Source organism: Ornithodoros turicata, chromosome 2 (assembly GCF_037126465.1).
Source record: "Ornithodoros turicata isolate Travis chromosome 2, ASM3712646v1, whole genome shotgun sequence".
In the NCBI taxonomy this organism is placed as follows: Eukaryota; Metazoa; Arthropoda; class Arachnida; order Ixodida; family Argasidae; genus Ornithodoros; species Ornithodoros turicata.
Window position 1 is genome coordinate 83,019,192 of NC_088202.1, and position 21,230 is coordinate 83,040,421.

Genomic DNA, 21,230 nt, shown 5'->3' on the forward strand with positions numbered 1-21,230 from the left:
CCGGGCGTCCGTCGTGACGTTTCCCACCTCTGTGAGGCCGGCAACAGCGAGCCCTTTCGCCAGCACCACCACCACTATAACAGCCAAAATAGTGTGGAATTCGAAGGAGGAACACAAGGTTTTGTGACGGAATTGCTATTTGGAAGTACTGGCAGTGGGAGGGAGGCATCTTGGAGCAGGACCCAGAGATTCGCTTAGTCGGTTTGGGTCAGGCTGTCGCGCGCTGACAGGAGGCGATCGCGATCCCTCCTCGCGGGCCCGAGTCTTCGTTCCTCTGGAGCGGCGTCTGCGAACACGTTATAGCCGTTGCGCTATTTTTCCATTTTTTCCGCCTTTGCGTGAAAAGGAGCTCGCGTTTTTGTCGGGAAAATCAAAAATGTGCGCTGGAAAGCCCCCTCCCCCCGGACCCGTCCATAACTGAAGCCAAGGCATGACCAGGTACGTCTTATCCAGGATGTACAGTAGAGACACATCCTCGCTATACCGATAGGCAAAGCGACGTTTGTGGGAACGTGACCATCGGCTTCGGCATCAGGACGAACGTCATGCCGATCCCAACCCGAGAGGTAGCGCTCTCGATCGAAGGAAGCCAAACCAATCCGCGTGAGGACGCGTTTTTCTCCTTTCCTTTTTTGTCTGACTTCGTTGGCATACATGTGTTCGTTGACGTTTAGCTTTTGCATTTGAGTTTTGTGAGCGCTTTTGATACCTTTCTACGCTTTTTGTCCGTTTCCGTGAGTGCTCTCATTCATTGATGAAGCTGATTTAAAATATGGAGTGGACTGTAGAAAAAAAATCTAAGAAGTTTATTGAACTGTACCGCGAGCGTCCAGAGATTTATAAGAGCGGAACAGAATGATATGAGCTGAATGGAACAGAATGATATTAATCTCCAGTAACAAAGAAACGCAACATTACTGTAACGCAAGCAGTACTTAAGTTTACTGCAAGACGTTCATAGGCATGTATAGCGGGTCTGAATGAAGTGTCCCTTCTAGAAATAGTGGGACCAATCAATAGCATTTTAAAATAAGTGCTCGTCATGCTCGAAACCCGCATCGCGTCGGTATTCTAAACTTAGGTCGTCCGCATCGTCTAAAGTCAAAGCCTTCACCATATCACTAGCCTTTGTACCCATGGTCGAACCCAAAATACCAAAATTCGATCGTCCTCATCAGTACCGGCGTCTGCTTTGCACCTCCGGGGGGAGGGGGACAAGTGAGAAACTTGCGCCCCCCCCCCCCCCCCCCCGGTATTCTTGCTTCCCGAAAGGTATCTTCCTTGCGCGCCCGTTTCGGCGGGCCCGTAGACGCCGGCACTGGTCCTCATCACTCATGCTGCTTGTTGTATATATACACCAGTGACGGTCCCAAGGAGGGGGGGGGGGGAATCATAGTCTGGTCCAGCTTTCGTCTCTTCCTCAACCTTTTCTCGCACGAAATCCTATCACTGGTACCAGTGATAGGATTTCGTGCGAGAAAAGGTTGAGCCCGTGTCCAGAATCCCTCCCCTCCTCCCTCGCACCCAAATGGATAGCGACTGGCTAAAGGCTCGCAGACGTCCCCCCCCCCCCCCCAAAGTACTTCGCTGAGACCGCAATAGTATATATATATATACACTGACCGCAAATACATAGTGAGTCGGGAGACGAGTTCAATTTCTCATTGTTTTTTTTTCTTACAAACAAACATAGTGAGGACGCGTGCCGATTTTGAAGAAGCTGATCAGCTTTGTCGCTCAGCATTACCGATCAGCATAGCGAGGATGCACCATTATTTTGTACCTCTTTCTACGTTTTACATGCATCTGGCTGGCGGCAACGTCAATCTTCGTTGAAAGGAGGCCATACTGCCATAATGTTTTACTGTCTGAAACGCGTGAACTGCCCTCACGCACATGTTGAAAAACGCAGCATGAGACTACGTACAATAACTTACTCTGAAAATATTGCGACGTCATGTTCTGACGCACACCATCTCGCTGTTGACAGCTAATTAGCAGAGCAACGTGAGCCTCAAACGCCGAGAAATTATCGAATTCAAATAACTCAGAGGAAAGAGGTGCTGACGTCAGGGGGCTTATCGCTTGCACGCGCTACACTCTAAAAACAGAACTTCACCTCATAGCACGCTGTGCGCCAACCATTGTGAAGAATGATAGGGTTATCGCTTCTGATTTGAAGAGAGAGGGGGGCGTACCCCTTTTTGTGGCAATTTTCATATATCCAAATTGCCACAAAAAGGCGTACGCCCACCCTTCTCTTCGAATCGAAAACGATAACCATATTGCCACGTATCATCTTTGGAGCGACTACACGGAACAGTAACAGCAGACGGCGAGCCGTCGATCGACGGGCTGAAATCCACGACACGTCGCGCTACTTGGAAAGCGATCCCTCCAGATAGGGTTGCCACCTTTCGTAGTGAAAAATACCGGCTGAGGGAGAGGAGGTGGTATAGAGGAAAAGGAGGAAAGGCTCGCGGGAAAGGGAAGTGGATGAGGGGTGGAAGAGCACACACAGAGAACGAGAGAGAGAGCTCAAGATAATACGAGGAAACATATGTTCCTGTGTAATAATAATAATAATGAATAACTAAGGAAAGAACTGGTGACTGCGGAGTTGGGTCTATGCTCCAGATTTATTAAAGCTGTAGTGGAATGTTGAAGGGAAAACCCTGCAAAAGCCCATATGAAAGGTCTTGAGCCACAAATACCGGCAAAAGGCTGCCGGTATCACCTTCCTACCGGCAGAGCGAGCAAATAACCGGCCGTGCCGGTATAATACCGGCCTGGTGGCAACCCTACCTCCAGAAGCAGCTGCTCCTTCGCTCGCATCAATCTCAAGGACGGGCCGGCGAACTTGGAGAAGCTTCGGTATTTCCTTCTCTCCACCGACGCGCGCTTTCTACAATGTTCACCACTGTGTATAAAAGCTTGTGAGCTCCCAGTCGGAGCACTATTCTTTATCTTAGTTCTGTTTAAGAGCTATTCCTCTGGTATTAATCAGCTAAGCCGCTTAATAAAGCGTTCGCCGATTATTCGCCGTCTCGCTCGTCTCTTTTCATCCGTGACATATCTGGTGGAGGTGCGGGGCAATCTCTGCTCAACGGCCTGCAAGAACAGCAACGACTGAGTCGAAGAAAGCGTGGTCTACCTGCGGAATTCGGCCCATTGGGACCCCCAACCCGCAAGATGACGACTGCGGACAGCACCACTCAAACGGCGCAGCCTGTCACCGCGCCTGTCGCCCCTGCACGATCGCCGAAAACATTAACCGGAGAACTTTACGACGACGTTGACGACTGGCTCGACCATTTTGAGCGGATCGCCGGGTTTAACAGGTGGAACGACGACCAGAAGCGCGTCAACATCTACTTCTTTCTTGACGGGACGGCGGGGACCTGGTTCGAGAACGGGGAGGACCCTTTTACATCCTGGAAGGTATTCAAAGACAAGCTCCGCGAGGCGTTCACTTTTGAGCAATGAACGGAACTCGCTGAACTCCAGAGTCGGGTACATCTACCAAACGAAAGCGTCACCGGCTTCGTTGAAGATGTCCTGCGGCTTTTCAAACGAGCTGACCTGAAAGCCTCCGAAGAAAAGAAACTTCACCGGCTCATGAGAGGAGTGAAAGAGGAGAGTTTTCACGCCCTATCCCGTAACCCACCCACGACGACAGAAGCTTTCCTGACCGAAGCCGTCAGGGTTGAGAGGGCTCTACTCTCTCGGTCCACCGTCGGACAGCGACCTCAGGACTACCAATGCCTTCGCCGCGCCTGCAGGCTTCGACGTACACTCTCTCATACAATTGATCTGAGAGGTGGTCCGGGAAGAAGTACGAGCTCTCCTCCGACCAGCAGAAACCGGAGCTACTTTGGCCTCCATCGGGGCGATAATCAAGGAGGAGGTGCAGCAGACACTCCAAGTGCCGCCACCCGTCGCCGAGGTACCGAAGCCAACCTACGCCGCCGCACTACGGCAGCGCGGTACGGCATCAGCTGGGCGCATTCGCGACCCGCCCAACCTGCACCACTAAGCTACCCGCCACACGCACAAGGCACTCCCAAGACAGACGTATGGCGAACGTCAGACTTGAGGTCGCTTAGTCACAACTGTGGCGAAGCCAATCACGTCTACCGCCGTTGCCCGTACCGACGATTGGGTCTACCCGGATTTTCATCCAACGCCCTCCGCCCTCAGCGCGGTAGTCGCCCCGCCGCAATTGAGGACTATCTATACGGCAGCAGAATGCTTCTGCTGGCTCAGGACGTGACCTGTCCCCGAGCGCCCCCCACCGCAGCAGGTCGACAGGAAGAGCACGTTCACCGTCACCGGCAAGACGACCTGTGTGGCGCAGCCCTAACCAGGAAAACTGCAGACTGCAGCTCCGGGAGGTGAAGCTGCGGACCGACGAAAAGTTTCAATTCATCCAACTCGACGAACAGCAACGCAGCACCGCCGCGACGCTCGAAAAATTACCAATAACCCGCAAATACTCATCGACGGCCATGAGACGACCGCGTTAATTGATACCGGCGCCGACGACTCTGTTATAAGTGCTACGTTGCCTAAGAAGCTTCGCAAGGTGCAAACGAAGTGGGATGAGCCTGACATCAGGACTGCTGGTGGACACGTCGTAACACCGACTGTCCGATGCACGGAAGTCGAACAAGTGCGCGACATCCAGTACGTCGTCAGCTTCGTCGTCCTGCCGAACTGCCCACGTGACGTCATCCTCGGAATGGACTTTCTACTAGAACATAAAGCGGTCATCGACCTCACCAACGGAGTAATTTCCTTAGAGACGCCAGAAGGGGAAGACGACGAATATGCGTGGCTGACGCGTATAAGCCCGGAGAAGCGCACAAATACGCATGTGGCAACTATAGCATGCCAGCGGGTTAACCTTCCTCCCTTGTCATCACGTATTATTACTGCTGTGAGTGACACAGCCCCGAATGGCTCTCTGTTGGCCGAAGGAAACATTCATCTCCTCCTACAACGCTGCATCGGGATAGCAAGAGGAATTGTGCCTGTCAGAGACGGGAAAATGCAGCTACTGATTACGAACTTTAGCCAGGAACCGCAGCATCTCACAAGTGGCACAAAAATAGCTGTCCTTGCGGACAATTATATCACCACAAGTATTTGTCTCCTGGACAGTGCACGCACCGACTGCGCCACAGAACACCACGACCGCTCGTTCAACGTAAACCCTCAACTAACTGCGGCGCAGAAGCACACCCTTCTGCAAGTACTACAGGCTTTCAGCGACTGTTTCGCCACTTCGTCCAAAGTGCGACAGACGACGGTAGGAAAGCATCGCATCATAGTCGACGAAGACGTCCGGCCGATTCACCATATGCCGTATCGGGTGTCACCTAAAGAGCGAGAAGCCATCCGAGCACAAGTAGAAGAAATGCTGGACGACGACATTATCCAGCCGTCGACCAGTCCGTGGGCGTCGCCAGTAGTACTCGTGAAGAAAAAAGACGGAACACCCAGGTTCGACTGCTGATGTCAGCACGTGTTTTCCCTATAGCACAGGAAGGTGCACACCGAACAAACCATGTCACCCCAGGTACATCCTGGCGATATCGCAGATTGGATGTTAGGATATCCGTGGGAGCTTCACAGAGAGCCCGTTTACGTAGAAAGTATACCCATGCGACTGCCACATTCCTACTGTTTTCACATTCTAGAACCGTCGCATAGACGTCTATTTTGGATATTTGGATGTTCCAGTTCCGGCCGGGGATATTTTAAAATTTATGCTATTTTTGTGTTGAATACATTTGCAACTGTTAGCGATTGATTGCTATAGCAAATGAATGCTGCACACACCAATTAAACAAAAAGGCAATCTCCTATTGGCAGCACTCATCACTTGGGGAGGGGTGCCCGGTGGCCTTCCGGCCATAATCCAAGACCAATGCAGATTGCAGACCGCGTTTGCAAATATGCTTCCTTTTTTTTGTATTGTTGACACTATGAGATGAGCCACAGAATATTGTGTACTCATCTTCATAAACGTTCCCTAACCGTTTAGCCCGCTTGTTACCCATATCTTGCCTATTTCTATCCTTGAGTCAACAACTGAGACAAGTTCTAAAAGATTGCCACATTGCTATCGCACTGAAGTGCAGCATCCCATCGTATACTTTCGAGGAGTGCCAACACTGTGCTTCACATTTAAACCACCCCGCATATGTTACCAATGCCCTCCCCTGGAGAGCTTTGAAATGCTGGAGAAACATAATTTCATTCATCCTTACTCACTGAAGTGGAACTTGATGATCCCGTCCACCACCCTAAAGCCTTTGCAGTGCCACTGTTTGAAGAAGTTTTGCGGCCCCAGACGTATAGCCTTTCCCTCCCAAGCCGCATGCGCACATAATAGCTCACGATATTTCTAAATTTTGCCTTGCTCCAACAATCACCTCCATGAACAACCTACACCTATTAAGCCAAACTTGATAGACAATTTCTACGGCCACCAATAGATAGAATCTTTGCTGCTTCTTAAAGGGGCACTAAAATGCAAAAACAAGTTCATTTCAAATTACGTTACACTCAATGTTAATTTCGTACTTGTTATCATAATTAAAAAATTGATTCCGTTACGGAGCTAAACAGGAAATTATATAGGACTCTTTCTGCTTCGGCGATAAGCAATGAATGCCGTTTCAGCTCGTGCATCGGTGACTTTAGTCCATTCTGCGCGTGCACGCGCGTGCCACACCGTGGAGCAGTCCCGGTGAGAAACATATGCGCGTTGTGAGGCGTACTGGCGTCGCTGTCCGAATGACGTGAAGATAAATGTTGTCAGTGGAACATTCGCGAGAACCGTAGTGGGCTACAATTCAGTGAATCGTGTGTTATAGCCATCGAAGATGACGAAGTGCGCATCGAGCGCGTGGGGATTTGGCGCGTGGTTGCGAGCCAATAAACGATTTTTGCATGTGGTTGTTAACCGGACTGGTCGCTTGTCTTGTTCGCTCCTGTTAGGACTAAAACATGGTGTCAGAAAGTTCTAGAACATAACCACGCTTCCACAACGATGTCTCTCCCCGACGGCGACACACAAGAGCGTTCGACGTTTACGGCATCCTTGGCTACATTCAATGTAACGCCACCGGAACCTTTCACGTTCAAGACGCCGAATGACTGGCCCACTTGGAGGAAACGCTTTCTACGTTTCCGTGCTGCCTCTGGCCTCAACGACAAGGCTGAGTTAAGCCAAGTAGATGCACTGATCTACATTATGGGTGAGCAAGCGGAGGACATATACGCCACGCTGAAGCTTAGTCCCGAAGACGCACGCAAGTTCGACAAGGTGCTAGAAGCGTTCGATGCCTACTTCGTTCCGCGCCGCAACATCATCTTTGAACGTGCAAAGTTCAACACGAGAGTACAACAGGATGGGGAATCTGTGGAGGAATTCGTGACTGTCCTGCATTCAATGGCAGACTTATGCAACTATGGAGCGTTGGGCGAAGAACTGATTCGCGACAGACTGGTTGCAGGCCTTCGAGACAAGAAAGTTTCGGAACAACTACAGCTCGACTCTGAACTCACTCTACAAAAGGCTATCACAGCGGCTCGCCAGCGAGAAACTGTCCGGCTGCAGCAAGCTGAACTTCACAAAGGCAATGACGCTACAGTACATCGACTAACGACGCACAAAGTGTCACCGGGGTCCGATTCAAGGAGACTGGCAACCAGGAAGATTCACGCAGGCACAACCCGTCCTTCTTCAAAGTCAGCTTCCCAAAAGCTCTGCCGGTGGTGCGGCCGTGACAGGCACGCAAGACAGGACTGCCCAGCAAAAGACAAGATATGCTCCAAATGCAAGAAGAAGGGGCACTTCTCATCAGTTTGCCTTTCGGCTAAGCAGACCCAATCTGCCCCCGACGGAACTACTGCATTTCTAGGAGTTGTAGCTCATGGAGGAACGTCGAAATGGCAAGTCCCAGTCCTTGTTCAAGGAATACCGTTAACGTTTAAAGTTGACACAGGGGCTGACGAAACGGTTATACCAGAGAGCGTTTTCCTTAAGCACTTCACGGGAATCCGGCTCGAACCTCCCAAACGTCGCCTGCGGGGTCCAGACGGCAAAATGCTGAAGGTCACCGGTATGACCTCTCTCCAGACAGTTTTTCAAGGACAAGAAAGCCAACAAGACATTTACGTCTTGAAGGAACTTCCTACATGTTTGCTTGGTCAACCAGCCATAGACAGCCTCAAAGTCCTTCCGACAATACAAATGCTCTCGAAGGCATCCCCATTCGAGGAATATGCTACGGTCTTTCAGGGACTGGGAGTTCTACAAGGAGATTATGACATAAAGCTAGCTCCTGATGCTAGGCCCTTTGCCCTTTCATCTCCACGGAGAGTACCATTGCCCCTATACAAAAAAACCAAAGAGGAACTTCAACGTATGGAGAAGCTAGGAGTCATAACGCCAGTCATGGAACCGACAGCCTGGTGTGCGCCAATGGTAACCGTCCCAAAGAAGTCAGGAGGAATTAGACTTTGCATTGATTTCACTCAGCTCAACCGCTACGTACTGCGTGAATTTCATCCTATCCCTTCTGTCGAACATTCACTCGCAATGCTAAAAAATGCAAAGGTCTTCAGTAAACTCGACGCAAACTCGGGTTTTTGGCAGATACCGCTGAGCGAACAAAGCAAACACTTGACGACGTTCATAACTCCGTTTGGGCGATATTCCTTCAACAGACTTCCATTCGGGATATCGTCCGCGCCAGAACACTTCCAAAAACGAGTGGCAACGCTGCTGAAGGACCTCCACGGAGTTTTGTGTCACATGGATGACATACTCATTTGGGGAGCAAATCAAATCGAACATGACCATCACTTGGAAGCTGTAATGACACGCATCCAAGAAGCAGGGATGTCGCTCAACAAGGACAAATGCATATTCAGTGTTTCACAAGTGACCTTTCTAGGTCACATCGTCGACGGCTCAGGCATTCGGCCTGACGAAGAAAAGGTGAACGCCATTCTCAAAATGACTCCCCCTACGGACAAGACGGGCCTCAGGCGGCTACTTGGGATGGCAACGTACCTTACACGCTTTGTACCCAAGGTAGCAGAACTTCTACAGCCACTATCGTGTATGTTAAGCTCCAAGCAGGAATTTGTGTGGGGCGCACCACAACAAGAGGCGTTTCAGAAATGGAAACAAATCCTCTCTACAAGCCCTGTCCTCGGCATCTACGACCCAGCCAAAGAGACGGTCGTCACCGCGGACGCATCTTCCTTCGGCCTCGGAGCTGTCCTGCGACAAAAACAAGACGACGGGAAATACCAAGTCATCGCCTACGCCTCCAGAATTCTCACTGATGTCGAGCGTCGTTATGCTCAAATAGAAAAGGAGGGTTTGGCACTGCTTTGGGCGAGTGAGAAATTCCGAGACTACCTGATCGGGAAAAAGTTTCTTCTCGAGACCGACCACAAGCCCCTGGTGAGCCTGTTCTCGACAAAACAGCTTGATGACTTGACGCCGAGGTTACAGCGCATGCGGATGCGTCTCATGCGATATACCTACGAAATAACGTACGTGCCAGGAAAAGACCTTCTAGCGGCAGAGGCCCTGTCCCGTACACCTCTCCGGAAAACGGACGGCACAGACCTTACAGAGGAGATCGAGTGTTTCGTCCACTATGTTGAGACTCACCTTCCAGGGACAGCGAGAAGTCTACTTGACATACAGCAAGAACAGGAGAAGGACGAGACGTGTCAGCATATCATCAGGTTCACCAGACACGGGTGGCCTACTCGACGGGATCTCGGGCAAGACCTTAAACCCTTTTGGCTAGCACGGCACCAGCTGGCAGTAGCCGATAGTCTGCTAATGCATGGAACGCAGATTGTCATTCCCAAGACCTGTCAACAACAGATTCTCCAGCTTTTACACGAGGGCCACTTCGGCTTGGAAAAATGCACCACACGAGCTAAACATGCTGTTTGGTGGCCAAGTATCAACGAAGACATCGCACAAACGGTGAAGAACTGTCACGAATGCGTGCAACTAAAGACAAACAGGAAGCTACCCCTCATTACAACGGACTTCCCAGACAGGCCCTGGCAGAAAATAGCTATGGACTTGTTCCATTGCCAGGGATCGTGGTGGCTCATTGTAGTTGACTATTACTCGCGGTACCCAGAGCTAGTCCGGCTACATTCATTGTCCAGCGAAGCCATCGTGAATCACGGCAAATCCATATTTGCACGACATGGAATCCCCGAAGTTGTGATAAGCGACAACGGTCCGCAGTTTTCGCAGAGCAGCAGCTCCCCTTTCGCCCGATTTTCAACGGAGTATGGCTTTCGACATGTTACATCCAGCCCAGGCTATCCGCAAAGCAATGGACTTGCCGAGGCGGCAGTGAAGATCGTTAAAATGTCTATGAAGAAGACAAAAGATCCGTACAAGTCGCTGCTAGCATATCGGGCTTCACCCTTGAAAAATGGCTATAGCCCAGCGGAACTTCTAATGGGACGACGGTTGCGCACGAACGTACCTGTCGCGCAGTTACAGCTTGTACCGTACACCCCTGACTACAAGAAAGTGGCAGCCTTCGAAACTAAAAACAAGAGGGACGAAGAGAGGCACTACAATAGGAGACACGGGGTGCGGGAGCTACCTCCACTTGGAGTCGGCACAGATGTTTGGGTAATAGATCTGCAACGGAAAGGCGTTGTCCAGGGACAGACTCCGCAACCCAGGTCCTATTCAGTCTCCACAGAGCAGGGAGAAGTCAGAAGGAACAGGACGCATCTAGTTCCTCTCCCAGGCCAACCAGAGCCCAGTACATCGACAGCGAGCGCTCCGCAAAGCAGCCACCTCGAAACGGACACTTCAACCGACGTACCGACAGACCAACAGTGCACCGACACGACCCACTGGCACACAAAAAGAGGGCGTTGCGTCATCCCTCCAAAAAAGTATCAAGCTTGATCTTTATCTGACTTGGACTTTGACTTTGACTTGACTTGACTTTATCTGCAAAAGGAGGGGGATGTGTTATAGCCATCGAAGATGACGAAGTGCGCATCGAGCGCGTGGGGATTTGGCGCGTGGTTGCGAGCCAATAAACGATTTTTGCATGTGGTTGTTAACCGGACTGGTCGCTTGTCTTGTTCGCTCCTGTTAGGACTAAAACAAATCGGTATTAAAAAATGCAGCAGAGCGTATCATGCCGCGCTTATACGGAGCACTATGATCAGACCCGTTCCAAATCCACATGCCCACGATAGGTATGCGCGCGCTTCTCCTGCTGTCTCATTGGATGTCTAATCTTCGCCTCTTAGGGATCCAATTCGTTGACGCCAAAGATTGTTCTGTTTTCATTGCGTTTTTCTTCTAATTTCACTTCCACTATACTAATCAAAACACGGACGCTCATTTCAGAGCAAGCTGTTTTTGCATTTTAGTGCCCCTTTAACTATGAGAGGTGTTCAATTCAAACCGGGACTTTTCATTTTTCGCAAAAGTAAAATGAACTTACAGGAGAGAAATTAGTTTTATTTTTCAACGTAAACTCCAGCTGCACTAATGCACTTGTCCCAGCGTTTCACGAGGACTTGGATGCCAGCAGCGTAGAAATCCTTACCTGCGCGTAGCAGCCATGATCGGACCGCATTCTTGACCTCGTCGTCGCAGCTGAAGTGGCGGCCCCCAAAGAACGCCTTCAGTGGCCCGAAGAGATGGAAATCGCTGGGGGCGAGGTCTGAACTGTAAGTTGGATGTTCTCAGGAACCCTGACACTGGGCTCTGAGCCGCCCCTGCCGGGATCGTCCTGCACTGATGTACGGCCGTCTCGGAACCGTTTGCACCACTCAAACGCTTTGCTGCGGCTAAGTGTATCGTGGCCATACTGGGCCTGAAGTCTTCTGTAAATTTCAGATGACTTTACGCCTTCATTCACGAGAAACTTCATAACAATTCGCTGTTCGATGTGCGCGCTCACCTCGTTGTCAGCCATCTTGTCCCGCACGTGTCACCTGTTTTGCAGAAACTTTGGACCACCACGTGGTGAACGCGGACGCCTGTCGCGTGTGAAAGTGACGAAAAAGAAGTGGCGCGAGCCATTTGTACACTCAGGAGGCAGAAAGTCCCGGTTTGACTTTAACACCCCTCGTACCTGCCCGATATGGATCCCCACAGTTTGTTCAAAAGTTAGACTACTTAATCCAAAATATTTTTCCAAATGTGCTTTCTGGCCGATTTCAAGAGACACCAGAGCGATCATATACTGAAATACAAATTGTTGGAGTACGTTCATCAAGTGTAGCGTGGCGTATCACATTTGCAACGGTGACAACGTCTGTGCAGTTAACCCGTGCGTCTGCAAACGACGTCAGCGTATACCTGCTAACATTACTGGCACCTTTCCCTGGCAAATATCGTTTTTTTAACTCAAGCTACCAACTAATGTGATTACTTAGTAAACAAAGTAGTATACCCAAAATTTTTCACCGTTTGCTTACGTCACGCCTCTAGGGGTCACGTGTCCTACATGTTACCGAAAAATAACACGCGCTTGCGCCTTTCTTTTCACATCTACCAGATGTCCCAGGGATATAGAAAGTAAGACACTTTTCGAAGTGACATTGCAGACGTACAGGTAACGCCGGATAGGACCTATGCGACGTGTACGACCTTTGTGGGACGTACCTGGGATATTTCTGGTTTACTGGTTGCAGAGAGCAGTAGGAAGAAAAATAGTGATCCGAAATTACTTCAAAGAACGAAATTGGTGCCTGAAAGCCATGTGAATGTTCTGACGACAAAAAGAAAGAAAGAGAAAAAAGATATTCGAAAAAGCTCTCCCGGAGAGAACGTCACCGGAGAAAATGTCCCCTCAAAATTGCATCCCACAAAGACTGGTCAGTGTCTGCTCTTTTATTGGTCTGCGCTTGTTGGCAACACAGTTTTTAACACCGTGTGCGTAGAGCATTCACTAAGTGCGGATAATCGTGCTCTAAAAGCTCCTGAAATATGCATGCAATTATTAACTGAAATCTCTAAGGATATATATCCCAGTAAACCATAGACGTCCAGGAGATGTCCACCGGATATTCCAAGTCGGATGTCTGGATATCCCATGGATCATTTCAGAGATCCCGTAGACGTCGCATGTACGTCCTGGCGACATGATTTGTCCCACTTTTTACACATTCCACGGACGTCAATTTCGGGATATTTGGATATTCACAGGATGTTCTCAAATTTGCGTAAATTGCTATCCCAGTAAACCATCTACATTCCAGCGACGTCCATGTAACATCCTAAGTGTGACATTCGGATATGCCGGGGAGGTTTGCACAGAGCCCATAGGCGTGTTTTATACGTCCATTTGATGGCCATTTGTCCCGCTTTTTCCACATCCACGGGACGTCCCACTAACTCAACTAATGGACATTCGGACATTGAGAGGATATTGGCGCCACTAATTGCGATCCGTGCGCACGAACACATATTTTGAAACATTTTGCGAGAGGTGTCGTGGTGGTGGTGGGTGGGTGGGTCGGTGAGGGGGGGGGTCGGCACCATTAACGGACCCGTAACTATAGAGAGTGGCCACCACACAACTATTTCGTTCCCTGTTTCCCCTCTGTGGCCGTATCTGGTATTTCCTATAACGGACACAGAGCGCGGCGGTTTAAATAAAGCAAACAGAGAAATGGAAAAGCTCACAGTCCAAAAAGCTTCGAAAGGTACTAGCATTCCCTTTCCAAGAGAAAACAAATACTATATATTGCTTGTCGCGCGAACTTCCGCGAATTCGAGGGTACTGCTCGCCTCCGAAACAAAACGGAGGGTGAGCTGTCTAAGTATAATTCGATTATGCACAAAAACAACACTCATGTCAGGAGTTGTGTGGTGTATTAACTCTGCAACAAGGTAACGCCTGTGTTTCTTACACCTCTTGGTCTGAGACACTCAATAGGTTCATCGAAAGTCAAATTTGAGAGTGCCACAGAATTCCGCATCTCTGCCTCTTTCGCAATAAGTGCTCAATGTAACATAGACAGTCAGTTTTGGAAGGAGCAAAATCTTGCAATCTTGCACAGGACCGCTCTTTGTTTCTGAGAAACGTCATTCAGCCCCTGTTTGCACGTACTTTTTGGTTCGTGATGCGATCACCTCAGAATATCCAAATCTCGATGTACCCAAGATATTCTCTTTGGGACGTACAGGGGATGTACAGAATTGGATATCCCCAACAACTAAAATATTTTGAGAAAACAGACTGGACGTCCATGTGACGTCCATGGAACATAGCTACAGTTGTGACATCTGCGACATAGTTTGGATCCAATCACGAATATCCTTGGGACGTACATAGGATGTCTCGACGTCTGGGACGTCTGCGACATATTTTGGACGTCTCCAGGATGTTCGTGGTTTACTGGGATTATTTGTTTGTATAGCTGCTATGAAAGTACGGCTCCGAATACACAGAATCTGACATAATTCCGTGCCCAACTAGGTCAACCCTGTGTGTGTCATTTTCATTAATATGACACTTCGTTTAGTGAGACCGTTTGTACAAATACAGGGCAAAGATGTATGTACCCAGCAAACCAGAGATGTCCTCTGAACATCCATGTGATATCCTGACTCGGAGGTTTGAACGTCGCAGGGAGCATGCCACAAATCCCATAGACATCATCTGTACGTCCTCGCTCATGATCTCAGTTGTCTCGCGACGTAAACACCCAATTATTATTATTATCATCTGTACGTCCATGGGCCAAAAAAATTTCCCCTGTTGCACATTCCACGAACATCCCACAAACGTACAGTAGACGTCCGTGGGATATTGACAGCTTTGAGATCGAGACGTCGCATGGATGTTTGTTGGGAGCTTGAAGTTGCTTTGATAATCTTCAAAGCATATCTTGAAACATTTTGCGAGAGTTGGGGGGGGGTGCTGATATCGGCACCAGTATAACGGACCCGTAGCTATAGAGAGTGGCCACCACATAACTATTTCGTTCCCTGTTTCCCCTCTGTGCCAGTTTCTGTTATTTCCCATAACGGACACAAAGCGCGGCGGTTTAAATAAAGGAAACAGAGAAATGAAAAAGCTCACAGTCCAAAAAGCTTCGAAACGTACTAGCATTCCCTTTCCAAGAGAAAACAAATACTATATTGCTTGTCGCGCGAACTTCCGCGGATTCGAGGGTGCTGCTGGCCTCCGAAACAAAACGGAGGGTGGGCTGTCTAAGTATAATTCGATTATGCACAAAAACAACAGTCAAGTGAGGAGTTGCGCATGTATTAACTCTGCAACAAGGTAACGCCTGTGTTTCTTACTGCTCTTGGTCTGAGACACTCAGTAGGCTCATCGAAAGTCAAATTTGAGAGTGCCACAGAATTCCGCATCTCTGCCTCTTTCGCAATAAATGCTCAATGTAACATAGACGGTCAGTTTTGGAAGGTGCCACATCTTGCAGTCTTGCACAGGACCGCCCATTGTTTTCGAGAAACGCCCCAGTAAACCAGATATGTCTCAGAAACATCCACACAATATCCCACTTGGGATTTTGGGATATCCCAGGGACTAGGCTGAATAGCCCGTTGACGTCTCTGGGACTGACAGAGGACCCGCATTTCTTCCGCATTTGCTGATCCAGGGAAGGTTCCAGGAATGTCTCTCAGGAATATTTGGACATATAGAGGACATACACGGACGTATTATTATTATTATTGTTGTATTTTGCTGCTTTTTTATTTTTATCTAGCTTTTATTTATATTATTATTATTATTTTATTTTTTGCTGATTTTGCGATCCGCCACGATGGCACGCCTCGCTTGTTTGATGAAACGGCGGTTGGAGAATGTCGATGATGAAGGCGAATTCCCGTGAAAAAGGTAAAATACGTTTTGTTTTCTTTGTTTATTGACTATGGTGCGATACGTAATGAGTCGTTGCTGCTATGATTAGAAAGGGTATGACTATGAGGGCATAAAATAAATATTATTAATGGGGGAATGCGTGTGATAAATACCACATCAAACAGGCCTTACTCCACATGGGAACGGCGAGGAGGAGGAGGAGGAGTGTCGTTGGGAGGAACCCGAGAGGTCTGCCTGCCTGATTAGGCGGCATGTTTCTCGGGAAGGGAAAGGTGGTGAGGAGGAGAGGAAAGGGTGAAGTGGAAGACCGAGCGGAATCCGCTCGGGGGGAGGATAGCTGCGTCCATGGGCCGACTTCAGGGGAACTGTGCCGGCATACGCCTATTACACATCTGAGGGAAACCCAGGAAAAACCCCAGACGGCACAGCCGGCCCGCGGATTCGAACCGCGGACCTCCCAGTCTCCAAGCGCACGCGTTACCGCTGCGCCACCGGAGCTGGTCATGGGAACGGCACTGTGTAAAAATAGAGTTTAGAGTGTTAGAGTAAAGTTAGAGAGTAAAAATAAAATAGTGCGAACAAAGTGGGTGCGAACAATAGTGCAAACAAGTGGGTGCGCAGTATGTTGACTAAAGGCGCAACGACTTTTCCATTCGTGATAAAGGTCGTTGAAAGTACAATGTGGAATCCACGCAAATATTTCTTGCGTAAATCCTCAGTTGAGTGGCTCGTGGAAAATCAACGTTGTTCTTTATGCTCACAATCCACCATTGACCACGTACAGTTGAAACAGCGTTGATTCAGCGCTATCTGTTTACATACAACATTAGTCAACATTAGACAACGTAGATTCTACGTTACATCAAGAGTCGGTGTTGACTGGCAGCTATTCTGCGAGAGCTTTTTTATTTGTTTTGTTGGACGTGTCTGAAGTGAGAAGCTATTTAAAGAGAGTTTATAATATGTTGATTCAAAAATGAAATTGTCGCGCATTCTGAGAATGCTGAAAATGGCTGCTATTGCCACAAGAAATCTTTATTGTAATGTAAAGAAACGTCATTGTAGTGATATTCGTAGTATATCCACAGAATATTCACTGGGGGATATATGTGACGTCTCATGGTGGATATACAGCGGACGTAGTGAGGATACGCGTGACATCTGTGACGTATGAGACGAATTTGGGAGGTCTGTGGGATATTGATGGTTTGCTGGGGCCATTCAGCCCTTGTTTGGCACGTACTTTTTTGTTCGTGATGCGACCACCTGAGAATCTCCAAATCTTGACGTACCCAGGAATTGGATATCCCCAACAACTAAAATATTTTGAGGAGACAGACTGGACGTCCATGTGACGTCCATGGAACATAGCTACAGTTGTGTGATCTGCGACATAATTTGGATCACATCATGAATATCCATGGGACGTACATTCCGCATTTCTGCCTCGCAGAGATGCGGAATTCTATGGCACTCTCAAATTTGACTTTCGATGAACCTATACTGAGTGTCTTAGACCAAGAGCAGTAAGAAACACGGGCGTTACCTTGTTGCAGAGTTAATACACCACGCAACTCGTCACTTGACTGTTGTTTTTGTGCATAATCGGATTATACTTAGACAGCTCACCATCCGTTTTGTTTCAGAGGCGAGGAGTACCCTCGAATTCGCGGAAGTTCGCGCGACAAGCAATATAGTATTTGTTTTCTCTTGGAAAGGGAATGCTAGTACCTTTTGAAGCTTTTTGGACCATGAGCTTTTCCATTTCTCTGTTTGCTTTATTTAAACCACCGCGCTCTGTGTCCGTTATGGGAATTACTAGAAACGGGTACAGTGGGGCAACAGCGAGTGAAATAGTTATGTGGTGGCCACTCTCTATAGTTACGGGTCCGTTAATGGTGCCGACACCAGCCCCCTGCAACACACACACAACTCTCGCAAAATGTTTCAAAATATGATTTGAAGATGATAAAAGCAACTTCAAGCTCCCAATAGGTATCCGTGCGGTATGCGTCGTCTCGATCTCAAAGCTGTCAATATCCCACGGACGTCTACTGTACGTTTGTGAGATATTCGTGGAATGTGCAACAGGGGAAGATTTTTTTGTCCCCTGGACGTACAGATGATGTCTATGGGATTTGTGGCGTGTTCCCTGGGACGTTCCAACCTCCGAGCCAGGATATGACATGGATGTTCAGGGGCGTCTCTGGTTTGCTGGGATGCCACTCCTTCTACGAAATTTTTTAATGGCAGAAATATTCTAAAGAAATAAATAAACTATTTCATTCTACAAACCGAGCTACACCAGCAGCTGATTTAGCGTGTGATCACCCTATTACCAATTTACGCAAGCAATGACTGTACCCACTCAGCCTGCGACACGCGAAGACAAAACCACCACACAATGCAACCCAGCTCCTTTCATACCGAAACCAAAACTGGTATCAGGCGCTGTGTTGGGTGCGCCGCCAAGCGTTCCTTTTTCGCCGGAAGCATACTCTGGCTTGTCAACTTCCGGGTGTTACACAAACAAAATCAAGAGCCGTGCGCATGGTTTTCGGTTTTCCCCGTTTTCCTTGCTTCGAGCACTTCGAAGCTGGAAGGGCGCGTTGCAGAGGACGCTGTAGCGTTTATGTGTGTGGTATGAGGCACGTTTGAAAGTGCACTGCTTGTGAGAAGTTCTGAACGTCTTTTGAAAGTTTCTGTGGACGTCTGCAAATTGTCAGGACCTAACATGACCTCTCTGAATGGTGTTGTCAGTGGAAAGCACGGTCCACTGGTTGGAGCCATAGACCAAGGAACTAGCAGCTCACGATTTTTGGTGAGCATTCCCTATAACTAATATCTGGGCTACACCCAACGAGATTTACGGTTTTATGTTATGGTGTAAAAGCTGCCATTTTGCTATGTCGTGTGGTTTCAGAACTGTTTCCTCTAGAGTAACACCAGAAAAGAGCTAGCTGCCCGTTCCAAGCATGCATGTTGACCGGCTTTTCTATCCACAGGTGTTTGCGAGTAAAACATCGGAGCTCATTGCGTACCATCAGATCGAAGTGGAGCAGAGCTACCCAAAGGAAGGGTACGATACCGCAATGACCTTGATTATTTTTAGTACTTGTGTAATTCCCGAGCAAGTGCATATCTGTTGACGTGAATGCCTGCACGCTGTGTGTTGTGATTTTGTTTTTGGGTGACGACAGTTGCCTGCGTATGAGTAAATACTGTTGTGAGTGTTTTATGAGCGTTACACGTGCAACATCGTGCGTAATGTTAACTAAGATCTCGCATCTCCACTGCTGTGGATCACGGTATCGCGGTACAATTCGATACACTCAACGTGTACATGTTCGAGTTAAAGAACCTATGCAGCACCGAGAGGGAGAGAATGACATTTTACACTTCGTACCTGTAACAACATCAGCATGATGGAATGCTGACGAGTCGGTTGGAAGCAATCCAGCATACCAATCTCAAGTTTGCAGGATCCTCTTTCATGAACATTGACGAGACTCCTCAGTGGCACCCTCACTAGCTTTGGCAGTGCTTTACGCATGAGCAGTGTTGAGCACTGTAGCGCGTGTCAGAAGCTACGGAGCACGTCACTGAGGAATTTCCTCAGTGGCGCAAGTGTGCCCAGGTCTGCATTTTGGATCAGTATGCTAGCAATTCGGTGTCACGGTACAAGTTGCCTAGTTGCTACAGATCGGATTGTTTCCCAGGTAGGTTTTGTCAGAGTAGTCAAGTTCATCAACAGGCCAACCTTTACATAGTTCACTCTGGAGCTGCATCCACATGTCAGATGCTTTCCCTCACTAAATGTCCCATTTACACTTAAGAGCTGTTCTTTGATTAATACAAAAAAATCCAGAAAACAGTGCAATGAGAGTGCGAACCTGGTACAGCTTGGGACAAAAGTTTACGGAACACGGCACTGGCACATTTCTGTATCTGAGCGGCACCCTGTTAGATATTAGGACGAGACCGAACAAGAAACGGGTGACCGGCTGTTCTGTTAATCTTTCAGTATGTGTGTCTGCTCCTTTTGTCTGCTAGGGTGTCGTCCCAACAGCGAAATGCGACACCCCGGTGTTCCGTAAACTTTTGTCCCAAGCTGTACTCTTGTGCTACATACGTGCGAAGTATACTAAACCTTACATGGCTACACCTAATTGTACATACACAAAAAAATTTACATGCAAGTAAAGTTTGATCAGTGTTTAACATTGTGTGTGGTTGTGATGAAGGATGTTTTGTATAAGGCACGCATGTGTAGCAAACACAGCACACGGCCATAATGAAAGGCCACTTGATACCTTAACGTAGGCGCATCAGGGGAATGCAGATAACTGGGGCCAGGCAGTTCATATAAGATACATCTTTTTAGAATGTGTTTTAACTTCTAACCGGTGTCCTGACGTTTCTCCACACGTTACCAATTGCGATGGCAGAAATCTACAATGTTTCTTGTGCGATATAATTTCATATTTTGGTACATTTCTTCCTGATTGTCATATAACATAATGGTTGCATAGGGTTATGCCATATTCCGGTACCATATGGTTGCATATTACATCGTATTTCAGCACCATTTTAGCATGTTTTTAACATCTGCTATTTCCGTTTTTTTTTTTTTTTTTTCTGCCACTGCTCACTTCATTTGAAAAGGGAGGTCATCGGCCCAAAACCCATGTTCAACCTACATATCTAAGCTGCTACGCTGATTTTAGGCTTCTGTGTGCTACACATTCGGTGGACTTTGCAAGCACCACATGCACCCAGAACAGGCTTCCGAAAACAGAACGCACAATAAGTATAGTCAGTGAGTTCGAGTTGGGCTTGATAAAACTAAGGGAATCAAAGTAGCACAGTCTATGAGCAGCATTCTCAATGGCATTGAACAGCACAATGAAGACATATCTCTACATGGCATAGATGAGCTAGGTAGCTAGCTAATTTGCTGGAATAATATCCAGTGAGATTGCACACATTTTCGCGTTACATGGCTTTCTTAACTAGCAAAACAGGAAGTTTTTAATCATCGCATGTAGTACAAACCCAAGCAGCACAACATCTTGCCCCAATATTGGGCCAAGATGGTGTGTTGCTAGGGAATATATGTATGTGTTTGTGTGTGCGGGTGCTTTTGAAAATCTGAGTATGGCCCTGGCGAGGAATACCTGAGTGTGCACACGTAAATGTACGTTCCAGCTGCCAATAAGAAATGTGCATTTTCATTTGCTGTACATTTTATGGTAATTGCTGTACCATTTTAAATGAAGTCTTTACATCTGTCTTCACCTGTGAAAACACTTCATGCTTGCCTCCTGTTTG

At 48.1% G+C, this 21,230-nt stretch overlaps 2 protein-coding genes across 3 annotated transcripts in view; both read left to right on the forward strand.

The window, feature by feature from the left end:
- Positions 1–7,060: 7,060 nt before the first annotated feature.
- On the forward strand, positions 7,061–10,987 carry LOC135384830 (uncharacterized protein K02A2.6-like). The gene has a single exon (XM_064614014.1). The coding sequence runs from the start codon at positions 7,061–7,063 to the stop codon at positions 10,985–10,987; it is 3,927 nt and encodes a 1,308-aa protein (XP_064470084.1).
- A 7,442-nt stretch (positions 10,988–18,429) lies between these two features.
- The window catches only part of LOC135385629 (glycerol kinase 3-like), a 51,955-nt gene continuing 49,154 nt past the window's right edge, over positions 18,430–21,230 (forward strand). The window contains exons 1-2 of one of the 2 annotated variants that reach the window (XM_064615074.1): positions 18,430–18,720; positions 18,905–18,978. In XM_064615074.1, the coding sequence (XP_064471144.1) occupies positions 18,634–18,720; positions 18,905–18,978 (161 nt within the window). In that variant the 5' untranslated portion in view covers positions 18,430–18,633. Of the gene's footprint in view, positions 18,721–18,904; positions 18,979–19,463; positions 19,619–21,230 lie in introns of those variants that run through there. The other variant, XM_064615075.1, reaches the window with a different exon arrangement.

Coding starts and splice junctions, on each gene's coding strand:
- LOC135384830 (XM_064614014.1), top strand. CDS start 7,061: ATGTCTCTCCCCGACGGCGACACACAAGAGCGTTCGACGTTTACGGCA.